Source organism: Mytilus californianus, unplaced genomic scaffold, assembly GCF_021869535.1.
Source record: "Mytilus californianus isolate M0D057914Y unplaced genomic scaffold, xbMytCali1.0.p SCAF_8, whole genome shotgun sequence".
Classification (NCBI taxonomy): Eukaryota; Metazoa; Mollusca; class Bivalvia; order Mytilida; family Mytilidae; genus Mytilus; species Mytilus californianus.
This window is the reverse complement of record NW_026262734.1, coordinates 36,561,127-36,579,521: the sequence shown is the minus strand read 5'-3', so window position 1 is coordinate 36,579,521 and position 18,395 is coordinate 36,561,127. Positions and strand designations below refer to the sequence as shown.

The 18,395-nt window shown below is 32.2% G+C and overlaps 1 protein-coding gene across 1 annotated transcript; it reads right to left on the bottom strand.

The window, feature by feature from the left end:
• Positions 1-6,197: 6,197 nt before the first annotated feature.
• On the bottom strand, positions 6,198-15,122 carry LOC127711180 (protein N-terminal glutamine amidohydrolase-like). The gene is made up of 6 exons (XM_052217147.1): positions 15,013-15,122; positions 13,001-13,100; positions 11,322-11,375; positions 9,808-9,956; positions 7,477-7,601; positions 6,198-6,462 (listed from the first exon to the last, which is right to left on the bottom strand). The coding sequence occupies exons 1-6, from the start codon at positions 15,093-15,095 to the stop codon at positions 6,359-6,361; spliced, it is 615 nt and encodes a 204-aa protein (XP_052073107.1). The 5' UTR covers positions 15,096-15,122; the 3' UTR covers positions 6,198-6,358.
• Between the last annotated feature and the right edge of the window lie 3,273 nt (positions 15,123-18,395).

Genomic DNA, 18,395 nt, shown 5'->3' with positions numbered 1-18,395 from the left:
TTCTTTTTTATTTAATTTTTTTTGATAAAATAGTTAAATATAGTATCATAACAAGTCTTTATTTAAATGGAATAAACATGGAACACTTTCACAGATTCACTTTTCATTGTGTTCATGGTTGCATATCAAGGACACCGTTTTTAATGTATGTCTAAAAGATTAATATCGGAAAAAATAATTCACAATAATACTTTGTATTAAAGAATGACGGATTATTTTACCATGGGGGTATTTTTTTTTCCGTTACTGGGGACATTTTTTTGTCCTTTATGAATCCATATGACAAATTTGACTCCAATAAGGATACATTTTTTCTTATAGAAAAATCGGTAGTTTTTATCCGATAAATTTTGTGTTCATCTTTATCGGATATAAAAGATTGAAAAATACAAACAATTAATTGAAGTTTCGTGTGCATCTATCACGATCCAGCAACTTTTGACTAGTATAAAGGGTTGCCTTGGTTTTATAGCTCAAAACGGTATCATTTGTTTTGCTTTACATTGGGTTAAATAATGAAATGTATGTTTCAGAAATTTACACAAGTTTGATTTCGGCTTTGACTCCCGGGGACACTGTCGTTTACAGTAAAAGACGAAAATCTACACATGTATGTTCTTATAAAAAAGAAGTTGTGGTATGATTGCCAATGTTCATCATTATATCATAATTATTGTACTCCCCCTAATAATGAATCTATAATATATGCCACTGGACGTTAAACGATCAACTATTAATTCATCCATCTTATCCTTTTAGTTTTGTGATAATTTGCATATCAAATACATGAAACAACAGGGGCGGATCCAGCCATTTTTTAAAGGGGGGTTCCCAACCCAGGGCAAAAAGGGGGGGGGGGGGGTTCCAACTATATGTCCCCATTCAAATGTATTGATCGTCCAAAAAAGGGGGGTTCCAACCCCCTGAACCCTCCCCCTGGATCCGTCACTGAACAACTGCAGAGTTTCACTAAAGTTAGAAGGCCGATATTATTGCACATATAAAACAGACATTAACATCGATCCCTACGTTTTGATCCCCTCACAAAACAACACTTTATAAATTTCATGCATCTATAACGCTTTTCTGGATTTACTTTCACTAGGAACGCTCAATGCTAAATATTTGAAAGCCAAAGAATGTATAAAATAGATAGGAGTGTATAGCTATATGACCAATAAAGGGCCTATACACATTCAAAACATAGAAATAAAGAAGGCCGTTAGTTTGCTCAATTGAATTGTTTCATATTTTTTTCATGTCGGGGCGGGGCCTTTGATAACCGACTTTACAGTTCCCGTATTTTTTCATTATTGAAGGTCGTATAGATATAACTGCTAGCATTCCTCTTGATTTGAACTTTCTTGAATAGTTGACTCACTAGCAATTATACCACATTTTCTTATTTTTACATAAGCCTGCAATCCATCAAAAGCCAATTTAGTCTGCTGTAGCTGAAACCTACGTTTCTTAAAAAAAATCCAAATTTATATACTAACAATTTAAGAAATGTTTGTCATAGATATAAGTATCAAAATATTTTAGCTATGAAGATGTGTAAACCCTTAAATAAACCCTATTTCTTTGGGCAATACCTACGGGAATTAAAATAATAAAAACCATTCTTAGAAAATCGGAATATATATGTGTGTATGACTCGGAGGTGCAATGGAGATCATAAAGTTTGATGGCCACGCGTGAAGTGCGCTGGTCTGCGCCGAAGTGCGATGAGCTGTTCGATGGTTTGTGATGGTTTATATAACGCGGGATACCTAGATTAAGTCTACAGATGTGTAATTATTATGAGCAGTATATTTGTTTCAATGTCAGTATATAAAGCATTTACTAGTGTTATTGTCTATGAATGTAATAGTTAAAGTTCCCGCGTACTAATTTAGAGATCGTCCTATTTGATGTTTTGCATGTGGAAATTATTCTTGCTTCAACATGTATCTTTACTTAATTTGTTCCTCTAATGAGATCATCATTTACCGTTATATAATCATAAGAATAGTTTCACGGTGGACCCGTATGTATTGAGGGAATGACACTTCATCGTACGTAAAAACAAATCTTTCGTATATTTCCCGTTTCACAGTCCTACATGTATATTGAATTTTACCCACAACTCAGAAAGTTGACCAGCGCGGGGTATGCTTAAACCTCTTATTCTAGATGTCAGGTAACTTACTCGTGTTTATGTTTGATTGCTGTCTGATTGACGAATATCCGTCATTTTATATATAACAAACAAATTTAAATTATATATATATATATATATAAAGAAAAGTTAAGTAGAATCCGTATGCTGGTAACATATAAGAAAATTAATAAAAGATAATAACGGTTTCAATTCATCACTTTTACTAGCGCTTTCACTGCTTTTACAGATCTTCAGGTAATATATGTATATTTAAATTTGTTTTTAGGGATGCATCCAGTTGCACCTTTTCATTTAAAATATATTTCCGTGAAGTAATCTCAAAAGATTACTCACTTCAATAAAAAATAAATAAGGGAAATGAAACCTCTTCTCGCATGTTGCACTTTGTGTAATTGTTCTCTTCGACAAAATACTGCCTTGAACTCAATTTTGGTATAAATATAAAGAAGCCACATTTGGTTCTTAAATGGATATTTTTTAAACACCTAAAGCTAGGTAAAGCCTATCTCTTGATATAGGCTCTAAAATTCGGCAACTTTTAGAGACCGACCGTGCTTGGGCTGTATAGCCAGTCAAGGTCGCTAAACTCTCATTATCCGTTTAGAGATTTTCTGAAAATACGATGGTTACTGTCTCATTAGAAACTAAAACCTTATCAAATATGGTACCTTCGGCTGTCATCTGCTCTTTTCGGGTTGTTGTCTCTTTGACATATTCATCATTTCCATCATCTCAATTTTAAAATAACTTAAAATATGATAAACAGTTGTCAGATCAATATTCATTTTACAAGCCAGTGCGTTGATACAGGTTATATTCTTCTGAATTATTATTACGTAATTATATAAGTCCCATGTCCAGGTAAAAATAACAATTTGTGGTTTGTATGTCAGGTGAAAGTGACAACGGGTGGTATGTATACTAAAATGTTTATCGTCTTTCATTATACATGAGGGTGTGGATGGGGGTTTATAGAATAGAAAATTATTGACCAAAAAATAAAGAATACAAAAAATAACCAGACAAATATATAGAAAAGAAAATGATGAGGTACTAGAATATATGGAATAAAGAATGTTCGACAAAAGGTATAACGATTAGAAAAAAATGCCTAAAATGATAGAATACAGAAATAATGAATCCCTATTCAGACCCTCATAATCTGACGATGACATTTAGCTTTAGGACAATTATGGGCATGTGATACAGTTTTAGAACCACAGTGGTTTTTTTTTTACAAAACTTCACATATACAGTATACAAGCTAATTTTTACAAAATCAATTCGTATATGTAATTAAAATTATATCTTCATGTGCTAAATTTAAAAGACAAATGGGTTTGAATTATTCGACATTAAAAAATTTTACTTATAACATTTCGGTTTCTTGGACATTTTTGTCCTTTGAACAGACATCCTTAACTTTTTTGTTTCAAGAGATAAAGATATGCGGATTTCGGTAAAGAGATTAGGAATATCTTCGTTATAAAAAGGAATATCTTCGTTATAAAATTGGGCTCTACATTTGTGTAACAATTCTTTGTTAATATTTAATTTTTGTGAAAAGAAATTGATACAAGAAGAAAAAACGGTATTTTTGTTGTATATTTATCTAGTTAAAAAAAAGTCGGTTATTTCTTCATAAAAGTTGCAAAGAATAATCTTCATACAGTATCAAGCAAAATGTCATGTCTAAAATGAGGGGGCCATAACTGATAACACTTTTTCCTTAAAAAAATGAAAAAATAATTATTTGGAAAAGAAAATAACCCAGATATTTAGATATATTAGAATAAAAATATTTTTTTGAATTTTTTAAAAATCATTTAATATTCATCGGTTTATGATTAAATGAAAAATATAGAAAACTGTTAAGTTGTTCTTAAGGAAGGAAAATAATGTTTGTCCCGAGAAAAAAGCCCCCCCCCCCTATAAATGATCATTAATTTACCTAAGTGGGGGCTTAAATTTGGAGACCGATCGCGAGGCCTGACTGCCATAAACAACAGATAACGAACAGCAAACAGTGGATACACCAATTGATATGTATGAAAGACAACGGCGGACACAAAATGATTGCACTGAATAATTTCAACTACCATTGAGATCGTTTTTTTTTTCAAATCTCCTTATCAAATTAGAAATGCATTTTAAAAAACCTTGGGATATCTTTTACAGTTTGGAATTGGAATTGGAATTAAAAATTGCATTTCCCAAAGAGTTTCAGGTAAAACCCCGAGAATCTCACCTCCTAGAAATTTGAAGTGCCAGGATGTTTGAAAATATATATGAATTTTATTACATACTTGAAATTGTATAAGGAATATAAAAAGATTCAGTATGTTTACTGTATAAACAAACAACAGACACCAAGTGATGGATACAATTGTGGCTTATATTGTTTAATTCATTTTTACTGAGAGCAAAATTTGATTGATTGATTATTCAGTGGTTGTTTAAACGTCCAGTGGCAAAAATTTCATGCATATTCAGGACGAAAAGTCGTTTCAGAAGTATATTATGAAGTATTTGGTATTACAAATGTTTAAATTTTCTCATTATTTGGTAAATTTCATTTTCTTAGCTATTTCTAATTAATTTGTACGAATCAGATTTTTCTGACAAATTATATATTTTGCTCTAAATTAACTCATACGATTCTGATAGTATAAGGAACATTGTAACTTAAGTAAGAAAAAAGAGATTATGATTGTTTAATCAGTTTTTATGTAAGTTCGCTCATGTCAGTCGGATCACTGATTTTCGGCAATATCAAGGAAAAACCGGCACGTTCCAAATATTGTTCAACTACTCATTTAATGGTGATTCTTTTTCTTTAAAAATTGGAATTTATGTAATAAAAATCTATCTATCTCTACCATAGTATGAAAACAGAGTACAAGTAACACGTCCTTTCTAGTCCTTAGTGGCATATTATAAGTCCTTAGCAGTGTTTAGACGTACAGGCAGAAAACAGTCGAAGGCCACCAATGGGTAGAAAATCCCGCACCGAAGGCGTTTTTCAGCTGGTCCCTAAACAAAAATGAATTTTAGTTGAGTGATAATGGACATCATACTAAACTTCGAAACACACAAACATTTCCTTAATTTCGGAACGTAAACATATGATAATTAATTAGTTAAGGTTACAAATTTAGGCAGATAAAAATAAGGGGGGGGGGGGGGGGGGGGGTCAATGCATTTGAATGGGGACATATGGTTAAAACCACCCCTTTTATCCTGGGTTGAGAACCCTCTTTTTAAAAATGGCTGGAATCGCCACTCTTTAAAACGTAGCAATTTATAAATTATTTATATTAAGTAGAATTATAAAATCGATGAGTTTTATAATTTGACAACACTCATTGATATTGGAAATACTATACTACAATTAATTTATTTAATACATGGAGTGTTTAGTAAAACTGTCCACCAATCAACACAGAAAGCGAGATATCTAAAATTTGTATACCCTTATAGATTTTCATTATCATACATCAATTTTAAATGCAATTCCAAATAAAATGGCTTTGAGAACCGTGTATTAAGCGCTTATCGTTCATTCGTCAATGAATTATTCACCGTGCGTGTATCGTGCGTGTATCGTGTGTTCATCATTCATCGTGCATCGTGCGTGTATCGCGCGTTCATCATTCATCATTCATTTTTCGTTAATCCTCCGTGTAACGCTCATCGCTCATCGTGCGTGTATCGTGTATCGTGCATTCACCGTGCGTGTATCGTGCATTCACTGTGCGTGTATCGTGCGTGCGTGTATCGTGCGTGTGGTCAGTTTGAATTTTAGAAGGTCTGTACAGTTCATAAACAATAATATGTCTGTTGGTCTTGTAAATTTTGGTATACTGTTAATTCAGAAATTATTGAGAGGTCTTTATTAATGCAATAATGCGATTGAGTGAGTATTGCAATAATAAGAACTTGCATTCTGATATCTGATACATATATCTGTATGCAGGTTTTCCTGGAATCGCAATAGTTAATCTCGCATTTTTGTCCACTTTTAAAAAATCGCAATAATAAATGCAAGCAATATATTCTGAATTTACAGTACCTAGAATGTTAACTTGTATATAAAAAAAGACATCTAGTTATAGTAGCTGCTTCAGTTAATGTGAGTAAGGTTTTCCTCAATAAAAGGTCCAACATTTTTTGGCAGATTTATAGAAATGTAGTTTATGAATGATGAAAGAAAGAAACAAAGTCATTCAAAGGTTTTACCATTCCCACACCAACATCTGGGTCCATACTAATAAAATCATTTATATTATTGTCACATTCTGAAATTAGAAAAAAACACAAAAAATATCAAAATCATATAACTTATTTAAAATCTGCAATGACTTTATATAATCCTCTTTTGGGACGCACAAGATTGTTTTACCAATTGCGTCACCTTCAATGACACAAAAAATACAAAATATTACAACATTAAAACTTGAGCTTCTAATTAATGTTATACATTCTTACAGCTAATTAGTGGCTCCAAGGAGCACAAATGCAATCATCTAGGTCTCTGAGGAATATCAAAGCCAATTTTCATGATTTTACATATATTAAGTATTTACAGAAAAAATGGACAAAGAAGAGCAAAAGCTCCTTCAACTGGTCAACTGATGATTTCAGCCATGTTGACTTGTTTGTAGATACTGTCTAGCTAATAATTTCTATAATTTAAAAGGTATAACTATAAGGAATCGACCAAAGATTTCATTCATATTGACTTATTTGTAGATCTTATTTTGCTGATCATTTATGCTGTTTACAGTTTCTCTCAATCTACTATAATTTCTGCAGAAGAAAAACACAAATGGGTTAAAATGGCATTAAAGGGCAATAACTACTATAAGAAGTGGACTGACCATTACAGTGGAACATTATTAAGTCGAAGTTGAAGGGACCAGACAAAAGTATTCGACTTATCCGAGGTTCGGCTCATCTAAGGTCGAGTGTGACATCAAAAATTTGGAATGCATGAAATACAGTGAGATTTGTGTAAACTAGAGTTTTTGAACACTGTGCATTTTTTTATATGACAATTATGATTGTGTATTCAAGCTATGATATAGATGCACGCAATGATTTCTGAATTTACAGTTTGAGTTCAGAATGGTTATCTAATTTCATTCTTACTTTAGTTTTTATTAAAAGGTTGTTGAGCTTTTGTTTTGTTTTGTTTTTTGCTCAACAGAAGCCATATTTACGAACTATTTTATCATGTCCTTTCTACAATTTACAATAAACTAGCTTTCATCATAACGCTTGTACATTTGTAATGGAAAGAGCCACTGTACCTTTGGTTTTAATACATTGATATGTTGGTGGAGGATGTAGGTAGTTTCCTTCCTCATTTAACATGTGACTCCTGTCTGATGCAAACGTCTGCATGTATATTGGTGCTGAGATTACTCGGAAAAATCTAAAGGTAAAAAAAAGATGTTTATTCTGTTAAACCTTTCTGACAGAAATATCACATAAATAGAGAAAAAGTAATAAAATATTCAAGGATCCACACCTGATGATTTCACAATGCATTTAATGCATGAAAAAAACTTGCACACTTGCTGTGTGAATCAATTTTTTTCTTGCACACTTGCTGTGTGAATCAATTTTTTTCTTGCACACTTCAAATGTTATAATGGAAATATGCTTTGGAATCAGGTGATTTGGATTTTACCACTGAATCATGTGGATTATTATTTTTTGCCAAAAAAATTAATTTAAAACTTAACATAAATGCACTTTATAAAACAATAGACTATTTTTCTATTACAGGCTTTTGACTCCGGAGTTTATATATTTTTTAAACAGGCTACCTACTCTGTGGTAGGACATACTTGTACTTGGTCAGGTAAGAGCAGCTTAAAGCTTTCAAGTGGTACAATTTTGGAGGAAATTAACTGTTTTATTTTTTCTATACACAACAAAATCATCGGAAAACAGTAAACTTTCCCACCAAATTACACCAATTGTATGTTTGATTTTACTTCTTTTGGTTTCTCTTACTTGACTGAGTACCAGGATGTCCTACCACAGAGTAGGTAACCTGTCGAAAAATTATATACTGCATAGTTCAAAAGTCAGTAATATGAAAATTGTCCATTAGGATGATTGTACAAGACTCAATGTCTTATGATAATAAAGTAACTTGTCCTAACATATCATAGGTCAAGGTAAAAAAATGCATATCTGACCAGCACATGCTTAAAATTTAGTAATTTCACAATTAGGTACCTAATAGGTAAATATTATGTGTCAGATATGACAGTGCAATGCACCTTGTTTATGTTGAAACACCAACACACAACATTATTCTCTATTCTTTATTTTTGTTGGTCTATTTTTCTGTAGTCTTGGGCTATTATTGTCTTTAGAGTAATCCCATCCAGACCCTCATTTATAGCTGTTATAAAATGTTTTAGAACATAACTTTTCTTAATTTGTTTCCAGTAAGTATGCTCTAAGTCAGTCAGGGGTACTACTTGTACAAGTTATTTTTATTTAGTTGAAGAAGTAAATAAAAATATACTTATATAAGTAAGTTTGTTATATTCATATTTTCTTAAAAGTTTGAATAATCTCCCCTTAATTTTCTCTAAAAATTTACTTGTATAAGTAATTTTTTTTTACAATCCCGAAAATTCTCAAGTTTTGGGATGTAAAAACATGCCTTAAACAATTTTTCTCTGGTTAGCTCATAATTTTTTATTAGAGTTCAATGTTTCATCTCATTAATTCAACAGAGAAACTAATTGCCCAAAGATCTTAAGTAATTGCGCAAGGTCTTCAAAAATTGCCCCTTGGAGGCTTGTAAATGAGCAGTGTTTAGAAGATCACAGACAAATTGAGATTTTCATTGTCCATGAAATTACACTTCAATGATTAGTAAAGACATCTGCAAAGGACAGACAAATAAAAATTCTATTAGAGCAAAGAAGCCCTGAGTAAATCAAGAAAAGAAGATAGTATGACTTTTTTACTTGTATAAGTAAAAAATTCTGAATGTCTAAGGGACATAACTTAGCCATTAAAATAATTTACCTATACAAGTAAATAAAATACACTTCTTACAAATTTACTTATATAAGTATATTAATATTTACTTCTTCAAGTAAATAAAAATAACTTGCACAAGTAGTACCCCTGACTGTAAGTATAACTACTGTATATTTTTGAATCAATTTTAAAATTTTAAATACATGAATATAAATAAAAGGAGATGTGGTATGAATGTTAATAAAACAACTAACCACAAGACATCAAATGATGAGGATGTTATCATTAAGTTTATGAGATACAAATCATGGAACTTGCATATCATCCACAAAACTAGATATAAATGAGGGTGTGGATGGGTGTTTACAGAATAGAGAAAAATGGACAAAAAAATAAAGAATAGAGAATAATGAAGTGCTAAAAAAATAAAGAATAGAGAATAATGAGGTGCTAAAATATAAAGCATAGAGAATAATAGGCAAAAAGTATAAAGAATGAGAAAAATGGCCTAAAAAATTAAAGAATACAGAAATGAAGGACCCCCCATCCAGACCCTCATAGATATGCAATATGCAGTATTCTTACCAAAATTTTTAATAATATCTTACATTGTCTTATATTGTACATACCTATGGAATTGTGGTTGTAAGGTTTGATTAGATCTTATTCCCTCTAAAAAGTATGTTTTGAAGTCACATGGGAATGGTAAGGACGTATCAAGGTCATATACTAATGACTCTTTCTCAGACTGTTTATATATAAATATCACATGGTAATCCTACAAAAAAATAACAGCATTAGTATTTAAACTCTTAATAAAGTATTCAATCTAAAAAAAAACATATTTAAAGTGAAGTTATGATAAAAAATAAGTGCAATATTAAAACAGACAACTGTCTTGTTGGTGTTCACTGTGAAATAGGGTGACTGGTGGTTGAAAGATGGATAGATGATGGCTGTTTAACGTCCAGTGGCAGATTAAATGCATATTCAGGACAAGAACATGATTATGTGATATGAAATATTAACCTGCTATGTATTAGACCGAAATGCTGAGCCAGATTTTTAACGTGCTAGTAATAATAATCACAATAAAACAGTCCTCAGGAAGATATGTCATCTTTATATAGCTGGACAAATTATTCTGACTCAGAGCTGACCAGTCTTTGCTCTCTCTGCTAATTTCGGAAAAGCAGTAAATACCAATTTTAAAGTTTTTGGTTTGACCTAGCTTGGGTTTGCACCCATGACCTCCCCCACTTCAGGCAAGCACGCTACCACCATTGACCACAAGACCACCAAGGCAGTTGATGGTTGTAAGGGGTGATAACAATCTTGTGTATATATAGGATCCTGTTATTAAGTACAGGCTATAGAACTTACAGAGAGATATTTCAGGACAATCACCTACAATTACTAGCATCCACTGAGAAAGTTCACTAGAAAGAGAAATATTTAACTGAATCATCTTATTTGCACTGTATGTGTTTTAGTTAGCAGCAATATATATTTCACAAGGATTCAGCTGAGCAAATTTGAGATAATTTTATAGTGAATTTGACTCTTATGACGATGAGATAAATTTATGGGTTTTATTATGTAAAATGGGAAATTTTTGGGAGGGGCTTATTATCCAAAATTAACAATGATTATCAAATTGTTAAACTATCCCTTTGACTTAACTTGGATAATAACAGATTATTGGTGTCTAACACTACTTTCACCACACTTGGCTACATCATGGTGGTGATTTTTTATTTGTTGAAGGAAGCCATAGTACTTAGATGGAATCGGGACTTTCAGCAGGATAACTTGCAATCCTAGTCAATGAAGATCTGAGTCAAACAGACCAAATGCCATGAGTGGGTTTCGAACTCACAACCTGATTAGTGCTGACAAGCTTGTGATCCCTATAGTGGAATTACTTATACCACTCAATTACTGAGGGCTAGCTACAGACTAAACATGATCTTTACAAAAGATCAAGATTAAGATCAGAAAAACGTCAAAATAGAACTTCACGAGCATATGAGGCCCTATTAAAGAATGGTATAGTTTAAACTCCAACAAAGAGGAATGAAATAAGATTTAAATTCTAGATAAGACATTTTTTTAAGGTGGTTCAAAGTAATATCCAACTAACCCATATCACAAGAGTATCTTCTCTTTGACTTGACTTCTGCTGCCATAATGGTATCTGTAAATAGTATATAAAAGAACACTAGTAATAACTTATATATACAGTAGCACTATAATTACTAATATTTTCATTTGGAATCTATTTTTCACACATATTAGCATCAGAAGTGGTTTACAAAGCTCTCTAAAACATACAAACATTGTTTTTTTTTATCATTATAAGTACCATTATTACATTTTTTAACTGTTTAAATTATAATTCATTTATTCATGCAGTAAAACGATTAAACCCACTGCAATTGTTTGCATCTGTCCTAAGTCAGGAATCTGATGTTCAGTAGTTGTCGTTTGTTGATGTGGTTCATAAGTGTTTCTCGTTTCTCATTTTTTATATAGATTAGACCGTTGGTTTTCCCGTTTGAATGGTTTTACACTAGTAATTTTTGGGGCCCTTTATAGCTTGCTGTTCGGTGTGAGCCAAGGCTCTGTGTTGAAGACCGTACTTTGACCTATAATGGTTTACTTTTATAAATTTTGACTTGGATGGAGAGTTGTCTCATTGGCACTCATACTGTTATAAGCTGCTTTGGAAAATTATTCACTTCTATTTTGAATTCACGATTGAATAAATTTTCTGATGATTTTTGTTTATTATGCCAAAATCAAGCTGGTTTCAGAGAAAGTTATTCAACTACAGATAACTTATTTGTTATTTAGGTCAGATTGGTTGAAATACGTTAAAGATACATTAGATAGATGTGGATACAGCAATATATGGTTGTCACAAGGAAATTTTAATCCTAAATGGTTGGGTATTAGTTTAAAACAAAGGTTATTTGATCAGTTTCAACAGAAATGAAGAGCAGATATTGACTGTTCATCAAAAGGTTTGGCCTACAAATTGTTTAAACAAAAATTTGAATATGAAGAATATCTGAATATTTTAAGTGATAAAGATAGAATAACGTATTGTAGATTTAGAACGGGAAACCACAAGTTACCCATCGAAACTGGTAGATGGAATAAAATTGAACGTAACTACAGATATTGTAATTTATGTCATTGTAACGAGATTGGGGATGAATTTCATTACATTTTGCAGTGTAGTTCTTTGACAAACTTTCGAGCACAATATTTGGATACTTTTTTCTTGCACAGAAGTAATATACTAAAGTTTGGAAAACTATTTCAGTTAAAATTAAAAAATAAGTTAAAAAAGCTGTGCAAACTTATCAGGGTTATAACTTTTCAAGCAAGTCTTCCTGGTTAATCACCACTCTTCGCCACTACTGTGTTATTTTGTTTTATTTTATTTTTTCTTCTCATCTTGTCATGTGTGTTTATGTTATGTTATAACTTTTGATGAATTTCTTTGTACCATTGTAACTATATGGTGTTTGAGAAATAAAGAATCTTACTATATCTTCTTATATCTAGTAGCTGCTATGCTTTAAATTTTGTATTTATAATAGAGAATCATGGTTATTTTTTCTGTGAAAAGTTAAACTAGGATAAAAAGCATGTTTTTTACCTAATATATTTTCATTACAGGTGCATGCTGTTTAATTCTATTAATAAACAATAAACTGTATTGTTAGACTTTTTCCAGTATCATTCAGATATAAAAAAATAAATTTTGTATTCAACATTTTTTTGGGACACTAAATTAATTTTACTACATACCGCTTTGTCTTTGTTTGATATGAATACACAGTAACAGTTATCTAGTACATCAGTATGGTGATCTTTCACATATTCACACACCTTCCAAACATTTTCTTCACTGAAAAAATAAATGCACTGGTATCATTTTTACTGACGGCTTTGGCTAGATCTTATATGTGCAGTCATTATTTGATATGAAAGAGTTTTATTCATAAAGTTATTATTTTTCTAATTCTACTTTGTATTATGACCCCCTTCAACAGGTTAAAGTTTATGTCAGGCTTAGTGGAAAGGTAGTGACATGATTGACAGTAAAATTAATTTGAGATTTATGAACAAAACTAATTGTAAGATTTTTACATATTTTTATTTTGTTTTTCATATTATAAAGATAAAACTATTTACATATGATAAATTACTGATCATAGATGTAAGATGAGAATGATGAGATAGATGTTTTAAACAACTCTACAGAGTCGCTCATCACAATACTCAGTGGAAGGCTGTTCCACAACTCTACAGAGTCGCTCATGACATCACAATGCTCAGTGGAAGGCTGTTCCACAACTCTACAGAGTCGCTCATCACAATGCTCAGTGGAAGGCTGTTCCACAACTCTACAGAGTCGCTCATCACAATGCTCAGTGGAAGGCTGTTCCACAACTCTACAGAGTCGCTCATCACAATGCTCAGTGGAAGGCTGTTCCACAACTCTACAGAGTCGCTCATCACAATGCTCAGTGGAAGGCTGTTCCACAACTCTACAGAGTTGCTCATCACAATGCTCAGTGGAAGGCTGTTCCACAACTCTACAGAGTTGCTCATCACAATGCTCAGTGGAAGGCTGTTCCACAACTCTACAGAGTTGCTCATCACAATGCTCAGTGGAAGGCTGTTCCAGGTTTCAAAAGTTCAAGGGACAAAAAGATTGTTTGTTTGTGTAATTGTGTTCTGTAAGATGGAATTTGGTATCTATGAGAGTGTGTGCATGTTCCGGGACTGTCTGATTGGTTGTTTTAGTCTCTCTGTTTTTGTGATGGCAATCAGACATGTCAGATGACATGAAATTTTTATAGCACATGACAAGGCATGAATCTGTTCTTGTGTGTGCAAGGTCTCTCTCCGTTTTAGAGGATTTATCTTTGTCACTAACACCTGAGATGTTTCTAAGTCGGTTAGTGACAAATCTAGCAGCCCTTCTTTGTACTTTTTCTCACTTATTCATGTCCTCAGTAAAATAAGGGTCCCTGACTGAACAGGCATATTCTAGTGATGATTTGAATAAAGATTTATATGCCTGTTACTTCACTGAGGTTAAGATTCCTACGGAGAAAACCAAATGTGCTTAGTAGCTGTTAGCCTTATTATATATGTTGTTTATGTGATTGTGCCATTTTATTTCTGATTAAATTGTCATGCCTAGGTATTTAGCCCTTTCAGCATGTTCAAGGATGTGGTCATGTAAAGTGTAATCGTATACAAACATGACAAATGGATAAAATTTGAAAGAAACAGGGAATGTGTCAAAGAGACAACATAACAACCAAAGAGCAAAAAATACCCCAAGGCCACCAATGGGTCTTCAACACAGCCAGAAAATCCTGCACCAGGAGGCGGGCTTCAGCTGGCCCCTAAACAATAATGTATACCAGTTAAGCAAAATTGGACTTCACACTAAACCCTGAAACATATATGAAATTGACCTTTATTTTGGCTGATGGACAGAACATATGGAGTAATTGCTTGTGAAGATGAAAGGCCATAATTTTGTGCATGTATTTTTGTATAATGTACTGTTATCATACCACCTACGCTGAATCATTTCTATCAGGAATAAATAGATTAGCAAGTATGATCTTTTGATGAGGTTAAATGCAATTTTATCATGCAGATTTTTTTTTGTTTTCAGTCAAATTTTCACAGTATATACATGATATAAGTCAAAAGGGTTATTTTACAAAGTAGAACATGGAAGGTGATCGGAAAGTAAACATTTTTTCCCTTCGCATAAAAATATTATTGTTAAGTACCAATAACACTTTGTGTATACGCATTTTTCTTTAGATAATGGTAATTCTGGGTTCTTCGCAAATTCGTGTTCGTTGTCAGCCATACTTTCGATTACCCTTTCTACTTTCACTTTCAAAAATAAAAGCGTTTTAGTGATCTAGAAAAGATAAGCGTTTAAATGATTTTGTTTGGTTCTACCAGTAACCCAAAAATATAGATTACCAAAAATAGAACAACAACGTATAGTTTTTTGAGGAGATCCGCTGAATCCGGATGATCCTTTTTGCTAGAGACCCCGCAGTGTATAATTCACTGTATATTGTATATATAGAATGTTTATTATCATTAAAAAGATGCCAAACCAAGCCACGTAAAATCTATAAATATAAAAATGCAAACTGGCAAAAAAATAAAAGAGGATATAGATCAAACATATCAAAAGATCATGCATAAAAAGGATAGTGAAGATACAAATACACTTTGGTTAATATTTAAAAACTCATTACAAAACACTATCTCTGAGAACATACCACAGAAAATGATGAGAAACAGCAAAATTCTACCTTGGATAACAGACAGTCTTAGAAGACAAATAAAAAAGTACAAGAAAAAATATCAAAAGTACAAATTGAAAGGCAAAGGGAAACAAGACCAACTCAAAAAATTAAAACATGAAATACAGAAACAACAAAGAACATCTTATTGGAATTATATTGAAAATATGATATGTGGTATACCAGTTGATGACAACCCTACTACTATATCAAAGAGCTTCCCCAAAAATCTGTTCAGTTATATAAAAACACAAAAGTCTGAAAGCTCTAACATACCACCACTCCGAAAAGAGGGCTCACTTACATCTGATTCAAAAGCAAAAGCTAATATTTTAAATGAGCAGTTCAAAAAAGCATTCACACCTGTAACAGATGATCCAATACCAGATAAGGGCGTCAGTAAACATCCACAGATGCCTGATATTAAAATACAAAAACAGGGCATAGAAAAACTTCTAAATAACATCAATATCAACAAAGCAGCTGGGCCTGATCTCATCCATGGAAAAATTTTAAAAGAGTGTAAGACATCTATCACTCCCATCTTGTCAATCATATTCCAAACATCACTGAAATCTGGAAAGATCCCAGATGACTGGCGTCACGCAAGTGTATGTCCAGCATTCAAAAAAGGCGACAAACACGACCCTATAAACTATCGCCCCATATCATTGACTTGCATCTGCTGCAAACTATTAGAACATGTTGTAGCTAGTAATATAATGAAACATCTGGAAAAAAATAAAATTCTATATGACTTACAACATGGTTTTCGATCATCTCGCTCCTGTGAAACTCAGCTAATATCATTTATTCAAGATCTTGCAAATTCAAATAATAAAAACATTCAAACAGACATCATAATAATGGATTTTGCAAAAGCATTTGATAAAGTTTCACACCACCATCTCATGTATAAAATCGGTTTCTACGGTATAAATTGCAATGCATTACATTGGATTCAAGATTTTTTAACAAACAGAACACAAACAGTAGTCCTTGAAGGTGAAACATCAAATAAAATTCCTGTAACATCTGGGGTACCTCAAGGCACAGTGCTTGGTCCAATTTTATTCTGAATATTTATAAATGATTTGGCAGAATATATTGAACATAGTACATTAAGATTGTTCGCAGATGACAGTATTATTTATAGGGAAATTAAAAAACCAGATGACACATATAAATTACAGTCTGACTTGGAAGCGGCCGGCAGATGGGAGCAGGACTGGCTCATGCATTTTCACCCTGATAAGTGCAACATTCTCAGTGTAACTCAAAAACGCAAACCTTTAGACTTCACTTATAAATTACACAATCACTCTCTAGAAAAAGTTGACTCTACAAAATATTTAGGCCTAACTCTTCAATCAAATTTAAAATGGGACAAACATATCAATAACATGACATCAAAAGCAAATCAGTCTCTTGGATTTATTCGTAGAAACCTTAAAATAGCCTCACCTAAAGTTAAAGCACATGCATTTAAAGCTCTTGTCCGACCAAAACTAGAGTACTGCTCAACTATTTGGGATCCACATCAAAAACAGCAAATTTCACAAATTGAAAAAGTTCAGAGAAGAGCAGCGCGCTTCTCATGCAACCGCTTCTATAACACCAGCTCAGTTACTGAAATGATGACAGACTTAAATTGGTACCCACTTGAAATTAGGCGTTTACGATACAGACTTGTCTTCTTCTACAAAATTATACATGAAATTGTTGCAGTCCCTACATATAACCTTTTGATCCCACTAGACAATAGAACTAGACATAGCAATCCACACTCATTTAGGCAAATACAAACATCTAAAGACAGTTATAAATATTCATTTTATCCACGAACAGTTATAGATTGGAATCTTCTGCCACAACAAATAGTATCATGCAGTACAGTACAGGGATTCAAGAGTATGATCTCAGAATCTGCTCTCATCCCCATTTTCTATCCCTAACTATTTTGTTATCAAATGTATATAGTTTTATCTAAATGAAATTTTACAAATGCACATACATTATTTTGATTTTTTGATTTTGTTTCTTTTTATTTTTCTTGCTACAATGTAAATTATAAAATTTTATAGTCGACGCCCGGCGAATAATCTTCAGTAATTGAAGGATCGCTAGAAACTTAAAGAAGAAGAAGACTGTTTCGAAATAAATATCGGTGATGATATGCTGCCGTTTACAATGATGCAATGCTAGAGGTTTAAAATTGCGCAATGTAATCGTGCCTAGATATATAATTTTTATCACATTTTTATTAAAAGGTAATGGGGACGTCTGCAATATGTTTGTAATGACATTGATATAGAAGTCACTGAGTCACGTTGCACTTTGTATCATTTGGTTAATTTAAAAGGTGTATTATGTTTCGCAATAACAATTATCCTCCACAGTGTAATAAAACCTTGAAATTTCTTAACGATTCAGTGCTATGGCTACCACCAATTTTCTTTTAATACTAATAAAGCTATGAAATTTAACACTGAATAACCATTTTGTATGTGTCAATTGATAATTCCTTTGTAGTTTTGGTAAATGATAACCTATATAACAGGGTATTAAACTGAATAATCTGAATGTAAGAACTTGATGATAGCTATTGTTTATAACCATCGTGCTGTTGAAATAACGAGTTTAAAGACATAAAATAATTGAATTTTGGTATAAATCTATATAAATCAATTGATATTTGTTTTGAAGCTAATTTCATAATGTTAGAACAGTTCTTTTTTTCCATAATGTTACCATGACATCCATCTTTTATATTTTTCAATGAGAGAAAAAGTCATTGAGTATTATAGCGATCATATAGATTCATCATAGATCCGCGGTGCATTTCATAT

What these genes read in the sequence shown, in the direction of transcription:
- LOC127711180 (XM_052217147.1), bottom strand. Translation starts at nt 15,095, where the DNA reads ATGGCTGACAACGAACACGAATTTGCGAAGAACCCAGAATTACCATTA. An exon ending in TATCAAACAAAGACAAAGCG is followed by an intron (nt 11,376 to 13,000) that starts GTATGTAGTAAA and finishes TACTATTTACAG; the next exon opens with ATACCATTATGGCAGCAGAA. An exon ending in TCAATGTATTAAAACCAAAG is followed by an intron (nt 6,463 to 7,476) that starts GTACAGTGGCTC and finishes TTCTAATTTCAG; the next exon opens with AATGTGACAATAATATAAAT.